The sequence below is a fragment of the Abramis brama genome (assembly GCF_963993115.1).
Source record: "Abramis brama genome assembly, chromosome: 2".
Taxonomy (NCBI): Eukaryota; Metazoa; Chordata; class Actinopteri; order Cypriniformes; family Leuciscidae; genus Abramis; species Abramis brama.
The window spans coordinates 29,935,579-29,958,688 of NC_139964.1; the positions used below are offsets into that span (position 1 = coordinate 29,935,579).

At 38.2% G+C, this 23,110-nt stretch overlaps 1 protein-coding gene across 1 annotated transcript in view; it reads right to left on the bottom strand.

The window, feature by feature from the left end:
* tbck (TBC1 domain containing kinase) overlaps positions 1 to 23,110 on the bottom strand; it is a 54,705-nt gene that overhangs the window by 5,174 nt on the left and 26,421 nt on the right. The window contains exon 23 of the mRNA XM_084103616.1: positions 9,915 to 10,090. Coding sequence (XP_083959742.1) covers positions 9,915 to 10,090 — 176 coding nt within the window. The remainder of the gene's footprint in view (positions 1 to 9,914; positions 10,091 to 23,110) is intronic.

Consider the following 23,110-nt stretch of genomic DNA (forward strand, 5'->3'; position numbering starts at 1 on the left):
GAAAGTACATGTAACATATGTAACAAGGACACTGTACAATTAAGTGTTACCATTGGTTCTTTTAAGAACTGTTCACTGAAAGTTTTTTTGGGGAACCAAAATGCATTGAGATGAAATCCCCAAAGGTGTACACGAAAGTGCATGTGAGAATCAAAGCTGTATTAGATCAGATAAGCAAATATTTGAATATATTTTAAAATGTAATTTCTTCCTGTGATGGCAAAGCTTCATTTTCAGCAGCCATTCTTACTCTAGTCTTCAGTGTCACCTTGACGATGATCTACGATCCCTCAGAAACGACTCTAATATTCTGATTCCATCGCAGGAATAAATTATATTTTAAAATATAATAAACTAGAAAAGAGTTCATTTTAAATTTTTTAGTTTTTACTGTATTTATGATCAAATAAATGCAATCTTGGTGAGCACAAGAGACTTCTTTCAAAAACATTAACTAAATGTTATTATTCCAAACATTTGGCCGGTAGTGTAAGTATAAAGTAAATTTTGAAAATGATTTTGAAAGTGATTGGTGACATCTTATGCTTGTAAAAAGCACCAGCAGGTGCATGGCATAAACACATATACCGCGCAGCCCTAATATCAATCCGCATTATCGCTGAATTCCACACTTCTAAGTGCAGGACTCTGAAACAAAGGGCAACAGCACAGGAAGGGCAGCGAGGTGGGGGGATATCTCGTAAATGTCAATGTTCAGTAGCCCATGAAATCAGTCCAATCAGTCACGGGGAACCAGCCTCCCACAGAGTGCAGCCAATTACCTATGAGGTCACCTTAGCAATAGAGGTAAGCTTGAGGAATGGAGGGCGGCTGATGTCCAATGGGTTCTGGTATTAAAGTGCATTAGGTTCGCAGGGCTCGTGGCATTCTTATCATTGCCTAAAGGAGGCCCTTGTGCTCTGGCTTTAGAAACTCTAAATGCAGGCAAGAGTCTTGACCTTTTATTATCACTGGTGACATTTCAATAGGCCATAAACTTGACTGTTTGGATACTCTGTGGGTTCGCAGACGGCCAAGAGAATCGAAAGCCACAGAGCTGGTCTGATCACCAAGTCAAAATGGTAAATGTTTCGTCTCAAAGCTGAAATGAGCTGGCTTTAAAATGCAGAAATAATCAAATCCATGCAAACATTCCTCTGGGTATTTACGGTCTGAAAGGGATTACCAGTGCAAATCTGAAAACAGGCGTGTGTTTGAAAGGCTTAACATCTACATGACAGGTGCTGTCAAAAAGTTTATGCTATCTTTTATCAAAAATGATAAAGGATGGAGATCTGGCATAAATTCAGTGGTGTGACGATGCCCTGTGATGCCTGAGAGGCATTTAACCATCCAGCATCTGGCTGCACTGGAGCAGGTGATGTGCTGAGGCTGCCGCACATCAGAGAGTCTCAAAACAAAGTCTGGAATCGAAATAAAAAGACAGATCCAAGACTATGCGGCGAGGCCACATACAGTAAGTGGCACCAGTCCATCTACTCAAAGCTGTTGGAATATACTACTAAAAAAGTTGCACGCAAAACAATCAGCTCACATGCTCGGCCATTACATTTCTGTTGATATACCATTAGGACCACATTCCTAAAATATAAAGGAAGCTATATATTTTCATGTACAGTATTCAGACCCATATACTGTACTGTGTGTGATAGAAAGGATAATATTATAAAACAGAATTATTAGTTTTGTATAGTCATTGCATGTATATTTGTTATTTTAAAGGCACAATATGTAACTTTTTTGCTTTAAAAATATCAAAAATCACTATATCTATGTTATATATTTTTTTTAGTTGTTTCCTTACATTATCCCGACTGTTTCCAACAACTTTCAAGCCAGGAGAAATTTGTAATTTAATTCGAGAAACGTCCCGTTTCTTTATTTCCGTTTTGTCGCAGTCAATGGCGTCATATCCGCGTTGTCCCTGGTTTCCGCTTGTACTGCCATGGTAACCAGAGCTATGAACTAGAGTAGAGCCCTCTGATAGTAACCAAGACGACAGACGTGGACCACTGTAGTTCGCAATGTATATCTGCATGCTGTTGTTGTTTCGTTCAAACATTATGGACCATGGCAAACAGACTTTGGATAAGAAAGGAGAACTAAAACGAGAATCAATATCAGCGCAGTGTTTTCGAGATGCCGAGAGCTCCCATATATAAACGAGAGCTCCACGTCCGAGACTTCGACCGCTCCTACATGTACTTTATTAAACAGGTGAGCACATTTACATAAAACTAATCAATGTTATATAGTTCAACAATGATAAAATGTTAGAATATGATCTGTATGTTATTCTAATGTTGATCTAGTTTACTGCTAGTCTCATACAGACAAACTAACACATACATTTCAACACATTCAAATGCAGTTTAGTGTGCTAGTGTAATGTTAGACCAAGTGAAACAGCGCTGCGTTACCTCACAAGTTTAATTTGTCTAATAAACTGACCTGAGTAGTAATTCTGCACTCGCGTGTAGTTCGGTAGAATGAAATGTCCATATTCCTTTTATATCCGCGGGACTCGCGTCGCGTGTGGAGCTGATAGCTGTCTCTTAGCAATCCCGAACTGCTTCATATCACAGTCATGATAAAAACATCGATGTATTCAGTCATCCATAAACATTATTAGATCGGTCGGCTTGACGTTGACGACAAGATCCATAATTCTTAGCAAATGTTGCGTCATCAAACTACGCCTTTGTTATTGTAAATAGGTTAGCGACCCCAAGTGGTGAAAAAATTCCATACTGTACGTTTAAATATCAGTATGTAGTTTTTTCTACCCAATATTAGAAAATTAAATTTTAAATTCAGTTAAAATATATTTGCATGGTGCTTTGCATAATAAATCAGTTTTACAAAAAAAAATAGTGCCGTATAATTAGTGAAAAAGTTAAAGGCATCAATGGCGAGGGACAGTCTTTAAGGCCTGTTTAAACCTGCTATTAAGATGCGTTTTGGTCGATCGGACCTCATTTCGATCTCATTTCTTAAGTCTTGGATCTGTCTTTTTATTTTGATTCCAGACTTTGTTTTGAGACTCTCTGATGTGCGGCAGCCTCAGCACATCACCTGCTCCAGTGCAGCCAGATGCTGGATGGTTAAATGCCTCTGTATCTACGACACTAAATACAGGTGTAAACGGGGTCTGAAACGTTTTGAGCTTGTCCACTTTCGACCACTTCCAGAGGTAGTCGAAAACACATTCGACCAGATTGCTTTCTTAGTGTAAACACTCATGTGATCGAATGCGTTTGAAAAGCCACAAAAGACCGCCTACTCTCAGCATACTGACTTAATGCGTAAACATTACGAATGCGCAAACATTTAACGACCCAAGTTTGGTTTGAAGACGAAAAACATACCAAGCACAATGTTCTCTCACCATTCCTGATTTCTAACACACACTCACAGAGTTCGGCTGGTCTTGCAGCTCTCAGAGCAGAAACGAAAGCTAATGCTTGCGTTCATATGTAAATCGTGTGAGCTTATGTTGTCCATTAGATCGAAAGATCTGAAAAAACCCACACATTTACCCACCCATAGATCCTCCCTTCAAAGAAATCAGGACAGAAGTGGTATTCAGTTATATATTCAGTTAAATATTGAGTTTATTTTTGTTACTTATTAGCTTTTGCAGAGCTGGAAGATGCATCATTACAGATATCAGGTTCCTTAATGTCCAACACATGAAACACAATGATAGTGAAACCCCCACATACTAAAGGACAGCATTAAGATCACATGACTAACTCAAAAGCCCAACAACATTGCAATCTGCATTATTTATCCGAACCAAAGCGGATGCAGGGAACCATAAGGTAAATACTGTCTCATAAATACTATAAAGTACACTACAATGATATTTGAGAATAAAATACAGGTCCACTGACTTCGAGATATTTGGCCGTAACAATGACCTCGGTTTACTGAGAAGTCATTAGAACTGTCATTCCAACAGTCGATTATTAACAGGTGAACACAAAGGCCATGTACACAGCTTAAAAGGAATGTTTTTAAGAGGATTACCCATAGTTCTTAGGCTCTTTGTTTTAGAGTGGCATGTGACTGAGAACCTTGTTATTGAGTTATTGAGTAAACTAGCTTATTCATGTAACAAGTCATGAACAGCCTTTAAAAGCAGATAGTAAAGTCAGACTAAATGAGGGGGATTATTCACAAAATGGACTGACATTACTGTGCGTTTAATGGCTGAGACTTTCATGAGCAACTGTTTGAACTGTTTGAAGAAGTTTAAGGACTAAATCTCAGAAATGAGCCTCAAACAGCATCAGGATTCTCCTGTAAATCTAGACAGGTCTTAAAATGCATTATAATTACATTTTCTCTACACTTACACAAACATATCAGTCCAGTTCAGACAACATTACATTCTAATTGTACAAATTATGACACTTTTATATTTAAATTAAATGTTAAGTGTAGAAAAGAGCAAAATATTTTATTATTCAATAAAATATTTTGCTCTTTTCTACACTTAACATTTTGAGTTTTCATCTTGCTCCAAATGATGCACATCATCTGGGAAATTCTAATTCAATCACAGAAATGTATTGCCTTTTTACGCAACACATTTCAAATCAAATCTAGGCAGTGTTATGCATCCATATCAGGTTTGACCGTTTGATTATACATTATTGCAGTCAGTCACCATCACAATAAAAGGCATGTTGTGGTTATTACTGTTCATCATGACAGCAATTTCAGAGCGACAACATCTACAACTACTTAGTGTTGCTCAAAAACGCATTCAGCCATGCACACATGATGTTTCTCATAATCTGCTGAAGGCACTTGTATCATCAACTCTATTGCACACACACACACACGCACGCTCGCTGACAGAAGGTTTGGCTGCAGGTTCCGACTTGTTGGAGTCAGGCTTTAGTGACGGCGCCTGTCAGATGGCCGACAAAAGAGAGAGAGAGAGAGAGAGAGAGAGAGAGAGAGAGAGAGAGCAGAAAGCGTGTTCAGCAGACACACCATGCTCTAATGACCAGGAGATGACAATCAACAGCAGACAATCTAACCGCACCATTTACCACCCAAGAGAAAACCAGTCATACTGCACAGAGAAAACGCATGGCAAGGTATGCATTAATACTAGCCCAAATAGAAATGAAATCAACATTGGGAACTCAAATGGCCTTATATGACCCAGGAGAATGCATCTGAAATAGTTAATAGTTAAGAGACTAGTTAAGTAGCTGTAGTCAGCTTGGTTTAATTTCATAACTTCCACTGAGAACAGATTCTATTCAAACCTTCTTGGTTCAAAGCTACTACCTTTTGTTTACCAGTCCAAATCACACTTGAGATGCTTTCTAGCTGGTTATTGCCACTTATGTACACTGCTTATGTAAGAATGCATTTGCTAAGACGGTTAAATGTAAATGTATGTGTGAGTGCGTAGGCATGAGAGACCATGAGCTTTTATCAGCCTTTCACAGATACAGATATAGCTAGATATCGCAGAAGCAGTGCATTTCCAGACATCAGGCTGTGTTCAGTCAGAGAATAGAGAGATTAGGTCAACAGATGAGGGTTTGTGAAGCGCAGCACTGCCTTGTGCCAACCGCTGATGAATCGCAAACAGAGAGCCAGACGCAAAGAGGTAAGAGGTTAGATAGACGCTCTCAGTGTGACTCGAAATACATCTCTCATCCTCATGACAAACCACCAGTCACATCGGTGCTGAGAAATGCAATTTAATGCAATTTAATGATTTCACGACATCCTGTAAAAGACAAATATGATAAATCCATAGAACGTTTGAAAAGTAACCGACACTACTGGAACTTCAAACGGGACGGGTTCTGTGGTCAGATGAAAAAAGAAAAAAGAAAAAAATAGCTTTTTGGCAGCAAACACTCAACATGGGTTTGGTGCACACAGGGATAAAAATTGGATTCGATCAAATACCAACAGATAAAAAAGCAAAACCTGACAGCCTCTGCTAGAAATCTTATAATGGGCCATGTTTGGATCTTCCAACAGGACAGTGATCCAAAAACAAACATCAAAACAAAAATGAGTCACTGAGCACAAAACTAAGCTCTGCAATGGCCATCCCAGTCCCTGACCTGAACCCTATAGATGATGAGTGCTGAACTGAAGAGAAGCAGCGGCAACACGGATCTGGGAATCTGAAGGATCTGGAGAGATTCTGTATGGAGGAATGGTCTCTGATCTCTTGTCAGGTGTTCTCCAAACTCATCAGGCATTATAGGAGAAGACTCAGATCTGTTATCTTGGAAAAAGGAGGTTGCAAAAAGTATTTAATAAAAGGGGGCAAATAATTGTTCCCAATGTGTTTTGGAGAAAAACATTTATTTCATAATGTGATTTTCCCCCCACTTTCAATTCTTTTACTTCAATAAAAGGTTAGATTTTTGCATTTAAAAAAAATCAAAAATCAAAAGGATAAACAATGCAGATTTATTTTTTATAGCCATCTTTGATCATATTTACCAAGGGGGCAAATAATTCCGACCAGCACTTTATTGCATATTACGGTTAATTATTAATATGCTGTTATTGTATACTATACATATTGATTCTCAACAACAAACAGTAGCCGAATGTGTTTAAACTAGCTTATGATAAGAATATGAAAAGTCTTCGTAGTACCTTTGTTCTTTGGTATATGTCAACCAATCAGAAGGTCAGGTCATCATAAAGGTTAGATGAGAGTAGAGAATGAGATATTTAAGTGTAAGGGTTGAAGTCTTGCATGCATCACAAATTAATGGTGGCATGAGAGGAAACTGAGGTCAACTGATGCCTATTACCTACATGTGAGAGTTTCCAGCAGAACAGAAAGCCAGAACAAATGTAGCTGAAATTTCTGCATTAACATGATGGAAATGATAACTGAACTGAAATCATAATTCTGAACTCCAACTTTGCTACCTGTTCAACAACACCTGGAGGATGTGTTTTATTGGTGAATTATGCATTTCTATGAACTATTCAAACAAAGTCCAAAATATAGTTCACACGAAACTTAAAATTCTGTCATCATTTACTCACACTAATATCGTTCTAAACCTGAATGACCTGAATTTAAATTTTTGGGTGAAATTCAGAGTATAGGTTGATCTTTTTTGGTGAAACAAAATTTAAGTACCAAAACTTTCTCAGGCAATAATGATAGCCATCAGAATATTTTATGTAATTAGTTTGCAAATATTCTATACTTGTGTTTTTCAGATTACTTATGAACAGGCATACACATCTGAAATAAAACCTCTAAAAGTTCTTTTTTTAAAGGTACACTATGTAACTGTTGGCCCTAAACAAAACGTTTTTCATGCATTTTGCAGAAGAACATTGTTTTGGTTGTGTTTCGGCTCTGCGTGACTGTCAGATGAATATGGTCCTTTCTCATAACTCATAACCAACCAAGAGATTATCCTACTACTCATAAAACATTCACTACTAGGCTTAAGAGATATAACCAGTTTAGATGGAAAGGATCACAAGCTGACTAGTTGAAGACGTTACTGTATCTATACCCATTAATCGACATGATACTTCCTTGAAAATAAATTCCAGCACAGCGCTACAACAACCAAAAAGACTCTTCACAATATACAATGCTCAATGAACCCTGTCAGAGCTACACATTGAAATTTATCTGTTCAACAAAATACCTTACCTATTACTCACCTGTTGTAGACTGGGTAAACCCAGCCCGATTTGATTTCGCTCTGCAGCTCAGGCTGGGAACCTGTACATTCTTCTATCCTGCTTCTGTTACAAATTTGCGGGGACCAATCACAAACTGGCTTATCTACCTAGCATGCTATTGGTGGGTTTAATCCAATCCAATTCCTTTTAACCTCTCGACGATGCTCAATGGCACAACCTGCAAAAATCGCTCGATGCCATTGCTGCTTCTGCAAACCGCTGATCAATGCTACAAACCAACACGTTTGTTGACACGTTTCCTGCCTGGAGTTTTCGCTGCAAAGTACGTCACCTGGATCTTTGGTCTGATTGGTTGAAGGACTATCCAATTGCGTACAGAGTCATTTGAACTATACCCGTTGATCACGCCTCTTGTGCAGTAGAAAATACAGAGCAGACTCCCCAGACTAATGTTTAATCTTAAAAGATTGAGCTTGGTCTGGTGATAGCCAGACTACACCTGTTGAGTAATAAAAACGGCATCATCTGCTTTTACAACATTTCAAATCCCTCAGTTCTCGCCATCTCTGAAAAGCCAAGCCAATGTCGATTCTTGTTTTATTATTTTGTTATTACTGTCGCGTTCTCTTTTTGCCAGCAGACTCTCCTCTGTTCTGCGTTTTTTTTCTCCATCTCAACCTTTCAAACTCGTTGTGAGAACTAACCTCTGCGACTCTCACACACCAAGCACGCATCAAAGTAGCCGGAGCAACCTTTCTCTATTTACGGATATGATGAGACACACATGAGCTAATGTGACACATGTTTGCAATTTTCCTCCGAACACCATCCCGTCAGGTCAAAAATATAAACACTTATAATAGGCTTACCATAGTGAATCAGGGTAAGACAAAAACACATTTTGGAAGAAGGACTGATGATGTACTGACTCATTACTTACACATTGTTAATTTTGATTAAAAAAAAAAAGATACATAGTGTAGCTTTAAGATCTTCCAGTTTACCTCAGCGATAGGCAGGCACTGGAGTGTTTATTAGCGAGCTAAAGCATCTCATTAGGAATTAGATAGTGGGCGACTGAAATCATCAGTGGATAAACCAACCACTCTTCTGACTTCAAACCTTCATGGATCATTTGATCAGCAGTGAGTAATTGGCTCCATCCTTCGTACTCTCTGACTTTACCTTTCGGCACAAAGCAATCTTTTAAAAGGGCAAAAGGAACACGGCAAGATGTCGAAGGTGATTACTGTAATAAAGGTCACTCTGCTGTTTAAGAGTTTTACCTTTGTATCTTCAATAGCAACTACTCTTGTGACAGTAATGCAACAGAGAAAGAGAGTTTCTAAGTTAGTTGTTGACCTTTCACCACTATAAACCACCTTTATTCACCAAAATGAAGGAAAAGCAGTTTGGTTACAGTAGAGCTGCATGATTCTGGGTGAATTCAGAATCACGATTATTTTAATTCAAACCGAGATCACGATTCTCCCATGATTCTGAACAGACAACTAAACAAAATAACATGTAATTTATAAGAGGATCTGACAAATGTTAATTGGTGCAGTATTTAAAATGTTTAATGAATATTAATATTTAAATATTAATTATTTTAAAAAAAGGGTTTGAATGAATGATTCAATGACTCACTTAAGTATAAGTACAAGTACTTAATTGTTTCATTACTGGACGAATCAGCATTTTTTGCTGACAAATAATTTAATGCCAAATACATTTTTTTAACATTACCAGGTGGTGTAACGATGTAATCGATAAAATCATTATTTGAAGCGCCATATTACTTTCAAAAGTTGATTCACTCTATTTTTTAGCACTTCCGTAAACATCAGTGTTTATATCCGAATTATACACTTTTATCCCAGTTCTTCTATGATAATATGAATATTTGTCACACAGAAATATTGATACTGTTTGGTTGAAAAGACCAAGTTTTTGCACTCCCTGACCAGCACTCCCTGTGGCTCAGCAGCAGAGCCGTCGCAGATGTTCCGGTGTGATTTTGTCAAAGTTATAACCAGGCGAATGAGATTGCATGGGTGTTTGAATCGAGAACATGATCTTTAATGATTAATCGTGCAGCTCTAGGTTACAGTAAATAATCTTCTGAAATGAATTCAACATCTGACTGTTATATATATCAAACCTTCTTTCTGAGAAGACTGACTATAGGTCAGAGGTCAACTCAGGACACTTACCAGGTCTGTTTTGGTCAGGTCCTGATATTCCGAAGAGTAAAATGAAGGTGTTTTCCCGAAGCTGTTGTTGTCACTGGCAGTTTTGTTTGGCTGGGCATGCTGACGGTAGGTGGCACTTTTAGGAGACCAGCAGAAAAGGTTGATGGATTCCCGGACACAGCGTTCAATGTCGATCTCTGAATGCAAGACGGGAAAGAGAGAAGTGTTGCTTCACAACAATCGTGCTTTAGGATGGCGATCCTAAATAAAATTATTTCATAATGATAAGCAAGTCCTAAGCTGATGAATACTTGCAGTTCTGGGCGAGTTAAATATCATAAGAGCGTTAAGAAGAACAGCAACTTTATGCTCATTTGGCAAAGCCACAGGAGAATCTGTCTAACTTCCGCCTAATTAAACTTGGATGACCTTGCAGTTTCCCTCCAAATGATCCAGAGACTTTGACTTCTTGCCAATGCTTCATTCAGTCACAAAGAAATTTAGTGAAGACATCAACACTTCATTCACACTCTCACAGTAACAGATGAAGGGGAGATTCAACTGCTTCCTTCAAATGCAAAGCAAACTCTCTTGAGCCATGAGCCTTAAACCGGAGATTAGAGTAAAAGGGATTCACATGGATATAAACAAATCAGGAATCCTTTTCTCGCTATCTCACTCACTTTCTATCCTGTTAGCGAAAGAAGTATCCCTAAAGAAATGGTTTAGCATGCTTGGTCTACTATTCAAATCAAGCCGAGTGTGACAGCTTCATTTTATTTAAGAGGATATGATCTGAATACTGGATTATAAACACTGGACTTTCTCTGAGGGGCTAAGATTACTGTCCTCTACAGTAGTATAGAGGCAAGACAGACTGAGCGAGAGAGAGAGAGGAGCTGTGCTAGAAGTTGCTGCTAGCATTTTAAGGCATCATTGTAATGCAACAGACGTGACAGCTCTAAAAGGTAGGGAGCATCGCATATATCAGTTGCAGAGAAGACAGACAATCTCAAAATGCAATACACTGCGACAAACATAGTGAAACAAAATCCAGAAATTGGAGATTATAAAAAGGTATTTTTCCTAATAATTTTCTTCATAGGTGTTTTTAAAAAAAAATAATTTTTTTTTAAATCCTTAAGCCATGAATCAAACTAACAAGCTCTGGGATGAGTCACAACTTTACAAAATTCATTTTAAAGCCAGAAAAGACCATGATACCAAGATTTTTTGTGATTTACTACATTTACAGATTATAGATTTTATATTCTATTCTGAACCTATAGAGCATAATGCTTTTGAAAGAAGTCTCTTATGCTCACAAAGGCTTTATTTATTTAATAAAAAATCCACCAAAACCTTCAATATTGTGAAATATGATTACGATTTAAAATAACTGTTTTAAATTGTAATTTAAAATGTAAAATGTAATTTATTCGTGTGATGCAAATCTGAATATTCAGCATCATTACTCCAGTCTTCAGTATCACATGATCCTTCAGAAATCATTCTAATATGCTGATTTGATGGTCAAGAAACATATATTATTATTACCAATGTTGAAAACAGTTGTGGTGCTTCATATTTTTGTGGAGACCAGGATTCTTTGATGAATAGAACATTCAAAACAACAGCATTTATTTGGAATAGAAATCTTTTATAAATGTTACACATACCATCCCATCTCAGCACTCACGTTTGTCTTAAAATTTGTACACATTCTCAGGTTAAAAAAATGACAATGCAAAAAAAATTAGTTTTAGATGAATTTTCAAGTCTGGAACTTGACTACTGCATGCAACTGAAATCAAGTCAGCAGCATGCAGTGTTTCAAATCAGTCACCTATGATAAGGCTCATTCCAGTTAAGGTGGCAAGCGAGGCTTTGGAACAGAGAGAGGGAGAGGAGGAGGATGAATGCAAACAGCATGAGAGATGAGGCACCAATCAGTCAGTGCATTAGAGACTTGACAGATGATCCGCCTTTCCTCCAACCATCACCTCCCTGTGCCTCCTTCCACTGACCCAAATCTAGACGCAGAGATGAGGAATGACATATGGATCTGGAGGTTCGAGATATGCGCACATCAGAAATATGGTGCCTAGTCACCTCTGCCGTAACTCTTACATACAATCCTCCCAATCGCTGAGAACAGTGCATGCACTAGGGGGTCCTTGACATCCCACATGTGTGCCCCACATACAATCCAGACTCCATAAGAACTGGTTCTCGAATCCCAACCCAACACAGTGGCACTGAGGAATGAGTAAAGACATTCAGTCACAATGCATGAATGTTGCATGAAACACCACCGCCTTCCAGCACAGAATTCCCACTGTAGTCAAGACAAATACCATGCATTTGAAAGACAGGTCTGGCTATGCATTCCACATTTCATCTTTATAAACACAGCTTTCGTCACAGTATTAGATGCAGACGTTATTCAGACACTGATATTGACTTTCACGTGGCATGAAATAGACATGCCTGAAGGAGTCATCTGGATTCAGTAGTAAAGTTGGATAAGAACTAAATTACACACTACTAAATTCTCCTGACTTCATCCACTATGACTGAAGGAGTGAAATCAGCCTCTACAGGATGTGGAACAGACATTATTATTATGCTTGTAATGACAATAACGCTAGTAACTACAATATTTTGGTGTAAACAAATGGTTATCATGATAATTTTTTGGGCACCTGAGGAATAACTGAAGTGAATCTTTTTCACTTTAAACTAGTGGCCAGACTTTTTATTATGAATTATATCAGAATTGAGCCATGACTAAGTCTGCTTGGTTCAATTAACAGGAAATTTACACTTAAAAATTAATTAAACTACAGTTCAAAAGTTAGATAGAGATAGAGATAGAGATGCACCGGTATGAAAATTTTGGCCGATACTGATAACTGATAATTCCTTATATTTGAAAGCAGATAACCGATATATTGGCTGATAAATCTAAATCCAAATTTTTATATAATTTTTGAGAGCCTGATTGCAAAAACAAAAGTCTCACCATTAAATCGATGCACCGAGCACACAATTATAATGTTCTCATTATAATTTTCTGTAGCCTATATGACAGATTTGCGCTGCACATGTTGCACTGTATTTTCCTTTTTGAAGTGATTCCAATCATATTTCAAGCAATTCAAAAGCATCATGGCAAACAGTGCGCATCTGAAATGTCTCAGCTGAAGGAAATAATCCATTATTTATCGGCTTTAATACATCAGCCCAATTTTCTTATCGGGCCGATAACGATAACATCAAAAATGAACATACAGTATATCGGCCGATGCCGATATGGTGGCCGATATATCGTGCATCCCTATTTTTGACAGTGTTTAAATTAAGTTTCCTATGCTCACCAAGGCTGCAATTATTTTATAAAAATACAGTAAAAACAGTAATATTTTGAAATATTATCACAATTTTCAGTTTTCTATTTTAATATCTTTTAAAATGCAATTTATTCCTGCGATGCAAAGCTGAATTTTCAGTCTTCAGTGTCACATGATCAATCAGAAATCATTCTAATATGATGATTTGGCATATTTTTTTTTCAAGACTCTTTGATGACCTGAATGTTTAAAAGAACAGAATTTATTTTAAATAAAATTATTTTGTAAAATTATAAATATCTTTACTGTCACCTATGCTCAGGTATATGCTCAGTAAATATCTTACTGACCCAAAACTTTTGAAAGCTAGAGAAAAAAAATATATAAAATGTTTGTTCCAAGATACACTAATTAGATTTTTTGGATGATATTATGTAATATTAAATATTATGAAATAAACAGCAATATCTCATTTGCTATCATTAAATAGTATCACATCAATATCATATCATCAACAGCACCACCCTCCTTAATTGGCATCAATATCAGTACGACCCTTTAAAAATGTATATCTGTCAGGCACTTCCACTAAACTCCACCCGGAGCTTCACGGCTTCTATTGACAGAACGGATTAATGTTAGTCTGGGCCATTTAACACCTATCAGCTCGTGAATACATTTCATCACTACCATCATTTTCCAGCTCACAGTTTCCAAAACGCATAAGAGTGGAAAGAAAAAATGGCCTTGATATAGGTGATAGCGGTTAGCTATCCTCTTTATGAGGCAATAAAAAAGACTGAGGAGAAAATTTCACCTCCACAACCTTTCTCCAACGAAATACATGCTTTTGTGATTTAAAACCAAAAAGGATGTCTGCAGTTGTGGCCAAAACAAAACACGCAGTCATGTATACAAACCAAGTCTCCACGGTTTAATTAGTAACCTGCGTGAGAGAATAAAAATGAAAAAAATGTTAAAACATGTTATTAACAAGTTGAGACGTTTGTGTACGGGAGGCAGGAATTACAAGCCACAGATTCACTAACTCTATATTTAGCGCTAACAAGGGTGTAAAGTAAACACAGTCATGTAGCAACAAGTGGGTCAAACAAACACGTTAGGACAGAGGAATGTGATGATGGTGCTTAAAGTCTCAATGGAAAAATGTCTTTGGATGCTATGCGAATGGGAGTAGGGCATGGGCATAAATAAATAATGCGCTTTAAAGTTCTAAGGAAGAGGTTCTTGTTTTTATGGTAAATTGCTGTATTTGTTATGTGCCCTCATAATCTTTAATCAAAATAATTTCCCCTCTCTCCTGCAGCTCATCTCTTCTCTGATGACGCGTTTACTGGCGAGAGGGCGGGATCAACCTGTCAATCACATGAGGTCCACCAATAGAAAACCACAATTCCCCATGGACAAAATCAAGTCCTTCCCTACTTTTTTTTTCTTATTTGAGAAGCCATTTCACTCAGATATATGTGTCACAATAGGGAAGAAACGTAGAGATCGACCAATATTGAGTTTTTATAACTGATACGATACTGATTTCACATGTTTATATGCCCGATAACCGATATACATAACCAATTTACATTATTTCTGTTTATTAGTTATAACAGCACTGAATTGAACAAAACTTTTTTCTATACTGTAATCTCACTTTCTCCTAGCATACGCAACAAAACACACTTCTACATCAATAAATAAAGGAGTCTGAAAGAGTGCAAAGAATAAAGTGTACTGTCACTAAAGTGTCTCTTTTAAATAAAAGCTTTGACCAGGTAAACAAACAGATAACAAGTATAGGATGTCAAAATAATTCTAACAAATTTTTAAAAAGTATAAAACATTCTAAACAGCCAATAGCCTGAAGGAAAAAAAAAACATTACTACTTTAGTGTAGCTTACTCCCAAGTTGCATCTTTTTATTTATAACAACAGCAATGAAAGTAAAAGCAATATCCGATTTGTGAATGAATCATTCTTTTGAGTCGGATGTTGTGAATCAGTTGACAAAAGGTCAAGGCTGCGTTTCCCAAAATCATCGTAAGCCTAAGTTGATCGTAGAACAATTGCCACCAAACTCAAAAAAAAGAAAATCACAGAGGTTAACAATAACAATTATTAATGTATAGCATCTTTGTAGCCTAATGGTTAGAGAGTCGGACCCAAAGGTTGCGGGTTCAATTCTCAATACCGGCAAAATGGCTGTCTGTGTGTGTCTACGGTTTGCAGTGTGTGTGTGTGTGTGTGTGTCACTACTCACTGCTCCTAATGTGTGTGCACTAACTTAGACGGGTTAAATGCAGGGGACAAATTCCGAGTATGGTCACGTCACTTCACTAAATATTGATATTTTTATTGATATTTGAACTTTCAGAATATTCATTTGTTCCTCTAGCAAACACCCAGAACACCTTAGCAAACACACAGTAATGCCCTGGCAAGCATCCACAACACTGTAGCTCTGTGGTAAGTGAGAAATGCACTTAGTGCTCACATGTTCTGCAGCAAATGTAAAGATGAGTTGAACAACGTTTGTGCAATTCTGGCTGGATCTCAGAGAACAAATTAACCATCTCAAAGGACGAACAAATGCTTCTGATTACCATTTGTGTGCAGGTTTGGCAATAGTTAAGAAAAACCAAATTGTGAAAATGTCCTTTAAATCTACTGATTTGGTTTAGAGTTTGGGTTAAAAACATTTGCATTTAAAAACTTTGCATTCACAAATCCAGTGAAATCAACATGTGTGTGTTTGAGCTCAAAGCGTTTGACTGAAGGAAACCGAGAGTGAGCTGGTAAGCAGCGAGGACAAATATTTTACCTATAAAAGGAGTTTTCTTCCTCGACTCCTCAGACTTTCATGTGGCTTGCCAGCGAAAAGAACAGAAAAATGAAATCCCTAAATCTTATTGGCATCGACCCTGCGGCCCGACTGGATACACCAGCCTCCTTCTTCCAATGACTTTTAAATGTTTAATGCCACTCGCTCCTCTGCGACCAGGAAATAGCCATTTAAAACGAGCGATTTGGAGACAAACGAACCGAAACAATCTCAAGATGCGAGATAATGGCCCCCATCATGGACGCCTGCCAAGAAGATCCAGTAACAGCAGAGGCAGAGGCAGTGCAAGAGCACAACTCAACAGCATGTGGTGGAAGAAATGACAGCCGTGACCTTCTCAAACATAAATGTCTGCATGTTCATCCACGTTCTCCAGGAACTCCCGCCCCACGCGGTGTTAATTACATTGCTGCCACAATTACAGACAGAAAAGAGAAGGGATGCCAATCCCACGAGACCTCCGTTCAACCTGCGGAAAAAAGCCCCGTCCTCGGCTTCAAGCGCGAAACTTTCAAAGGCGTTTAATTCTCTGAGAGCTTGTGCGGATTTTCACAGCATAATGTTACTAGTCAGTAAGCTGACAAAAGTTGTGCTTTGAAACGAATTCCCTGTTTTATGAATACTGATGCTTTGCATATGGCCCCAAAAAACCCCAGGCAACATATACAGACTTCCCAGAGAAATAATATATGACATGTTTGTAAATAATTCTCTCCAAGTCTTCCTCTGAAACACAAAATCCTACCTAGACAACTAGCTGAGCTTTGCAAAAGTTTTATCAGCAGTAGATTGATAAAACCAACATACCATGGTATTGTATGATAGTTAGTTTTATAATGATATGCCATGATATTAGCATGGTACTCCAAGAAACATCACAGAAAACTATGGTACCACCGCATTACATTCCCAAAAACAAAGGTAATAACATAATTCTATATATATCCTGAAACATTGGTATTATCATGGTAGCATGTCTAAAATCATAGTAATACCAAGGTATTTAATAGCATAGAAAGCATAAAACATTGATCAACGATGATCATTTTTCCATCTGTGAAATTACATTAAAAATGCAATTAATACAGTAAAAATTATTGGGAAACACCTCTTTTATGATGTTTCTAATTTAAAATTTGTTTTGATATTTTTTGTGGTGTTTGTGTCTAGGTGGTGTAACACTCTGGAGATAGTTATAACACTTCACTGCATTATTATATCTTCAAAAACAGTAGTGGATTTATTTTTAAATATTATTAATATTTGAAAAGCAGGCAATATCAGAAAGTGTCTGTCAAAATATCATGAAAATTGTCTGTTAGGCCAGTATTTATTATAAATATTATCATTATTATTATTTCAAATCACGTCAAGTAGATGTCAAAATCCAACATAAAAGGTCAAGACATTTGTAAAAAAAATAAAAAATAAAAAAATAAAATTATTGGGTACACTCCAGGAAATTTGATACTTTTCAAATTTCCGTTTTAGGTTTGACGTAAACTGACGTCAAACCTAAAATATAATTTTTAACTGCTTTAACTAACAACTTAATAATGTTTTAATTTCATTAAATAGATTTCATTCATTTTTGTAATACTGTACAAGCATTTTTACAAAAAAATTGATTTTTAAAAGATTTTCTCTTTTTATATACCCCGATTAGACACTGACCCATTTATAGAAAGAATAGATTTAGAATAAAAATAAATAGAAAATAGAGTTAGTGGGAGGAGGTGATTAAAATAACCAACACTACAAAAATAAAACTAATATAAAAATATTACTATATTACTACTAAGTGTACAGCACTTTCTAAAGAGAAAATATCTAACAGCAATGATTTCTGATGGATGATGGATGCCAGAGCTGATTTAATCCATTAATAATGGATGATAAAAATAAAATAAACATACCCAGACCACTTTTTCCTTATAATTTATAAGGAAATATCTATTTCTGAAGTCAACTACATGCCGCTGAGTGTTAGACTCCAGATACATATTCAGGCCAGTAGATTTACATGGTTTCAAACTGATTTTGACAGAACTGGACAGCTCCAAAACAGCCCTGCTAGTTAATCTGGCTTTGGAAACCGATCAAACCCATGTCTTCCCGCCTGGAGCCATGCAGCATCCCTTGCGTTCTCTGGTGAAGTCAAGTTTTTAGAAGTATCTGATAGAAGACTGTCCTGTAAAATCGTTGAAGCTATTTCCAGACTTGTCAGTGACAGATGCTTATTAGCCACTTGTAGTCAGATGCTCTTTTTGTCAAAATGTGATTTGTGCTTCACTTCCAGCCAGATATTTGTCTTCTGACAGGACAGACTAATGGCGTGTCACATGGGCTGCTGTTGAACATCGTTTCCACATCTATAACAGATTTCTCTGTGATTGCCTTTGATTTGATTTTCTTTTGCCTTTTTCAAAATTAGTTTGGAATGCCTCTCATAAAAACACCCCTGCCACCTGACAGGTATCACTAGATCATGCTTCCCGCAAAATCATACTTCTCTCTGTGACACCCTAGTCTCTAGAAGCAGCGAAAAATGTATTTAGATGGTACTGTGTTTGAAGTAATAACTTTTGCAATTCCATTTGATGCAACTAGTGCCCAACACTTCAGCTTTCAAGGTGCAATAAGTAGTGTTTATGTTTCATATATGTCTTCCGAAACTCTGATATGACAGTATTATCCTCTTTGTGGCCTCCACTAGGAGGACAGCCTAACAAACAGGCATTCCCTGGGACATGTCAACGTGTGAGGTGAGATCCTCTGGTGTTTTAGGTTATTAACTTAGTCAAATGCTGGAATAAGCTGGCCTGGTTTCTGCTACTGAATAAAATAGAAAAGGTAATTGCGAATTTTTTATCTCACAATTGTGACTTTTTCCCCCTCAGAATTGCAAGATATAAACTTGCAGGAAAAATTGCGAGAAAAATTGTCAAAATTATTGCATAAAATGTCGCAATTACCCTTATCATAATTTTTTATTATTATTCCGTGGCAGAAACAAGCTTCCATACTGGTCATATGCTTATGCTTAGTAAAACTTATTTTTTGTACACCACTGATATGACTGAGACAATGTTATTTTAGTATTATGTATATACTATTAGAGTATTTATTAATATTTTGAATTAGCTTTCATTTAAATTTTAGATTAAGTTTTTTTTGTGCTTTTTGTCAGTTTTTATTTTTCTATTCAGCTTTAATGTATATTATTATTTCAGTTTTAGTAATTTTAACACGTTCAGCTAGTTGCCAAGGCAATTTTTTTCACATCTTATTTTAGACTGAAAATGATTTTTAATAGTTTAAGTTTTAATTTTAACAATAACACTGAACCAGTTGAGTCTTTAGAAATGTCAAAGTTGTTTACGTGTAAACTAAAGCGTGTAAAGTGGAAGAAAATACAAATTGCACCAAAAACTGACGTCAGACCTAAAATATCATTTTTAACTGCTTTAAACTAACAACTTAAATTGGTAATTTATTTTTGGGAATATCATGTTGGTAAGTAAATGATAACATATTTATTTTATAAATGATTTTGTATATGAGATTCATAAAAATGTATTCGATTGTATTCAGACTAAAGTGGACTAGACATCCTCTAAACTGGATGAAAAAAAACAGGAAGTATAACCAGCATGTGTTACATGTTAGATCTGCGTTTCCCCCCTTCATTGTGTTTTTGGTTCAGTCCTGTGACCTAGTGTTCCATGATTGTTCTAATTAATCATGTCAATCACCTGTGCATTGTCAGTCACCTCATTAGTTATCTTGTTAGTCCCTGTGTATTTATACCTCATGTTCTCCTTCAGTCTTTGTCCGTTATCGTCAATGTAAGTGTTTGGTGTTTCCCCTGAGAGTTTGGTTATTAAATGTTATTTATGAGTCTCCATGAGCTTTGTCCTACACGTAACGTGACAGAATAACGGACCCTCAAAGTGAGTAAAAGGATGGACTTACCGGCTGTCCAACTGCTCTGCTTGGAGCAGGAGAAGCTTTCCCTCGAGTCTCACACCTGCGCATTCCTCGACCTGGCGTGCCTTACCTCTTTCCCTGACAGATTGCTGAGCGTCTTTTTCCTTACAAGCCTCAACGTGGAGACGAAGGCCCGCCTGCCCAGTGTGGGACCTCGGGGAAATTTCGCCGAGTATGTGGAGTGGGTGTTGGTGAACTGCGGCTCGGCATACACCATCGGTCCTGCTGAGGATGACATCACCACCAACCCCCACTCCCATCACCGCCAGAGACCAGCCATCCACCACCAGCAAGTGACGCGACGAAGTTGCACGTGCCCACCGCAGACTGTGGAGACCAGCTTGCCGCGATAGACGAGCCAATGCCGAGGATAAGGACGGAGAGTGTCATCACCACAGAGTCCGGACCACAAACGGAGTCTGACCAGGTGCGTGAGCCGGCAACATCGTGCGTCGCAGAGGGAGTGCTTGTGGAGCTCGAGGGCTGGGAGGACAGCCTCGCCCACACCACTACTGCTGTGGATGAGATGTCAGTGGCTTCTGGCATATATTATGAGGAATTGAAGGACATTTTTGAGGAGAGCCTCATAGACTGGTTTGGCAAGGTAATTCCTGTTTCCCCTGTATCTCCAGAGTTCCCAGTATCTCCAGCACCTCCTGTATCTCCAGTGTCCCTTGTATTACCTGAATGCCCGCCCAGCCTCCCTCTCCCACCTCCTCAATCAGCCAGTTCCTCATCCCTGCCTCCACTGCTGTCCTTCAACCCCTCTGCAGCTCCCATATGTGTTGAAGACCTGCCCAGTGTCTTCAGGCCACCAACTCCACCTAGCCTGGAGGATCCCCTGTCTCCACCTCCAGCCTCTGGGCCCATCGCTCCACCTTGGCTCCTCCTTGGCTCGTCCCTCCCTCGACTCCACTGGAAACCATCGGCCATACGGATTCTCCAGGCTCCCTCGTCCCTTGGTCAGCCGTCGACCTGCCTCCGTCTGACTCCGCCTTTCCCCCAGCTCCGCCTTCATCCTCGGCCCCACCGGCTCAGCCTCTGTCCTCTGGTATTCCGACTCCACATCGGATGCTCGTCGCCACAGCTCCACCTCAGTCTCCAGGACCAGCGGTCTCGTGTGGGCTCACTGGCTATTCAGCTTCACCAGGGTCTCCATCTGTGGCATCATCTCCGTCGGCCGTCCCCAGGGTGTCGCCTTCCAGCAAGTCATCTACACCATGGCTCCTCCCACCTTCGACTCCGCCCTGGGGCCTCGTCCTGGCATGTCATCTGGCTCCTCCTGCTTCTTGCTCCCCACTGGCTTCTCCCACCATCCACTCCTCCATGGACTGTTTTTGTTTGTGCCAGCTCCACGTCAGAACAGTGAGTCAGTTTTTGTCCGTTATCGTCAATGTAAGCTTGAGTGTTTGGTGTTTCCCCTGAGAGTTTGGTTATTAAAATGTTATTTCTACATATTCCTTGTCTCCATGAGCTTTGTCCTACACGTAACATGACAGCATGCATATCCACTGACATTTAAATAAGAACAAGACACTTAAATGTTTCATTTTTTTATTTACTTACTTACTTACACACACACACCTCACTACCAAAACAAACTTTCTTTAACCCTTGTTTTGAGCGTTTTGGCCCGAGAGATACAGTGACAAGTTTCAGGAATTCTCCTGCTTTCAACTGCCATGGTAACCGATATTTTTCACATTATTTTGGGAAGTAATCCCTGCATTGTGACTGAGTGTACACACCATCAGCATTCCTGCAGCGCTGAATGCTCCCAGCTAATTCCCTCACATTAGACTCAATCATCGTCCATCACTTCAGCCACGGCACAGCTCCGTGTTGACAGCAACCTCTGGGAATCATGGCAAGCAAATGCCAGAGGAGACACACGGTGTCCCGGCCGGAACGCCACACCGGTGCCAGCTGCCTCTTCCCACATACCACGGGGAAAGAACGGCATAAGCCACATAACTTATCCTGAGCTCATCGCAAACAAGTCCCAACTGAGCCCCGGCATCGGGAAGCTCAGAGGGAATAAAGCACACTGTTTGACAGAGGTGTGTTTAAACAGACAAGTGTGCATTATTTGCTCCACAGCAACTGCAGCAAACTCACACGTGTATTTATAAGCATCCTTGTTCCATTACGCTCTTAGGAAAATGGTTAAATGGGGTTCTATATAGAACCCTAGGAGATTCTTGACTCAATTTTAAAGAACCCTTTATTTCAAAAAGGTTCTATTACATAAGAATAAACATCTTAACTGATTGCATATTCTGTAACAAATCCTTCCCTCGCAGGTCAAAATGACCTGAAGCCCTAAAATTATATATATATATTTTTTTTATTTTTTTTTCAAAAAGCTTATCATTAAATTTTAATTATATTATTAATGCTTTTTTTGGGAGATTTTTTTATTATTTTATGTACTATTAAATTATGAGATTTTATCAATATATAAATAATATAACCAGCTCAGAATCTCTCACATTGGGTCAGTTTGGGTGTCTATACCGACCTCTTGTGGAAAAAAAATATAACATGATATTTCGTGACTTTTGCCACTAGATGGCCTTATAGCTCTATATTGAGCAAATGAGCTGTTCCGCTGGGTCCTAAAGTCAGTTCTTGAGTATCTCTTCAGTATGCATTCAGATACACATGTAGACATTCTAAAATCTTTTTTTGTTAAAGTTTTAGCATTTTATGTTTTAATTTTGAGCATTTTTTAGTTTTTTCTATGCATACTGAAGCATTCCTCCCATTCCATTCATTCCTAAGGGGGTCGAATTGCCCCGTGAGGGTAGAATTTGTTACTTTTTTTATTACAACCACATAAACTCCTCAAATCCAGTCAATTCTTTTGTGTGTATTCGTGGTTCAAGTGCAAAGTCCTAAGGTCTTGGACCACTTGGATGAACACTAAATTTAAAAAGAAATTGTTAAAAATGAGTTTCGGGTCAAAATGATTTTTTTTTTTTTTTTTTGCTAAAGTATGTTGAGTGGTGTTTAAT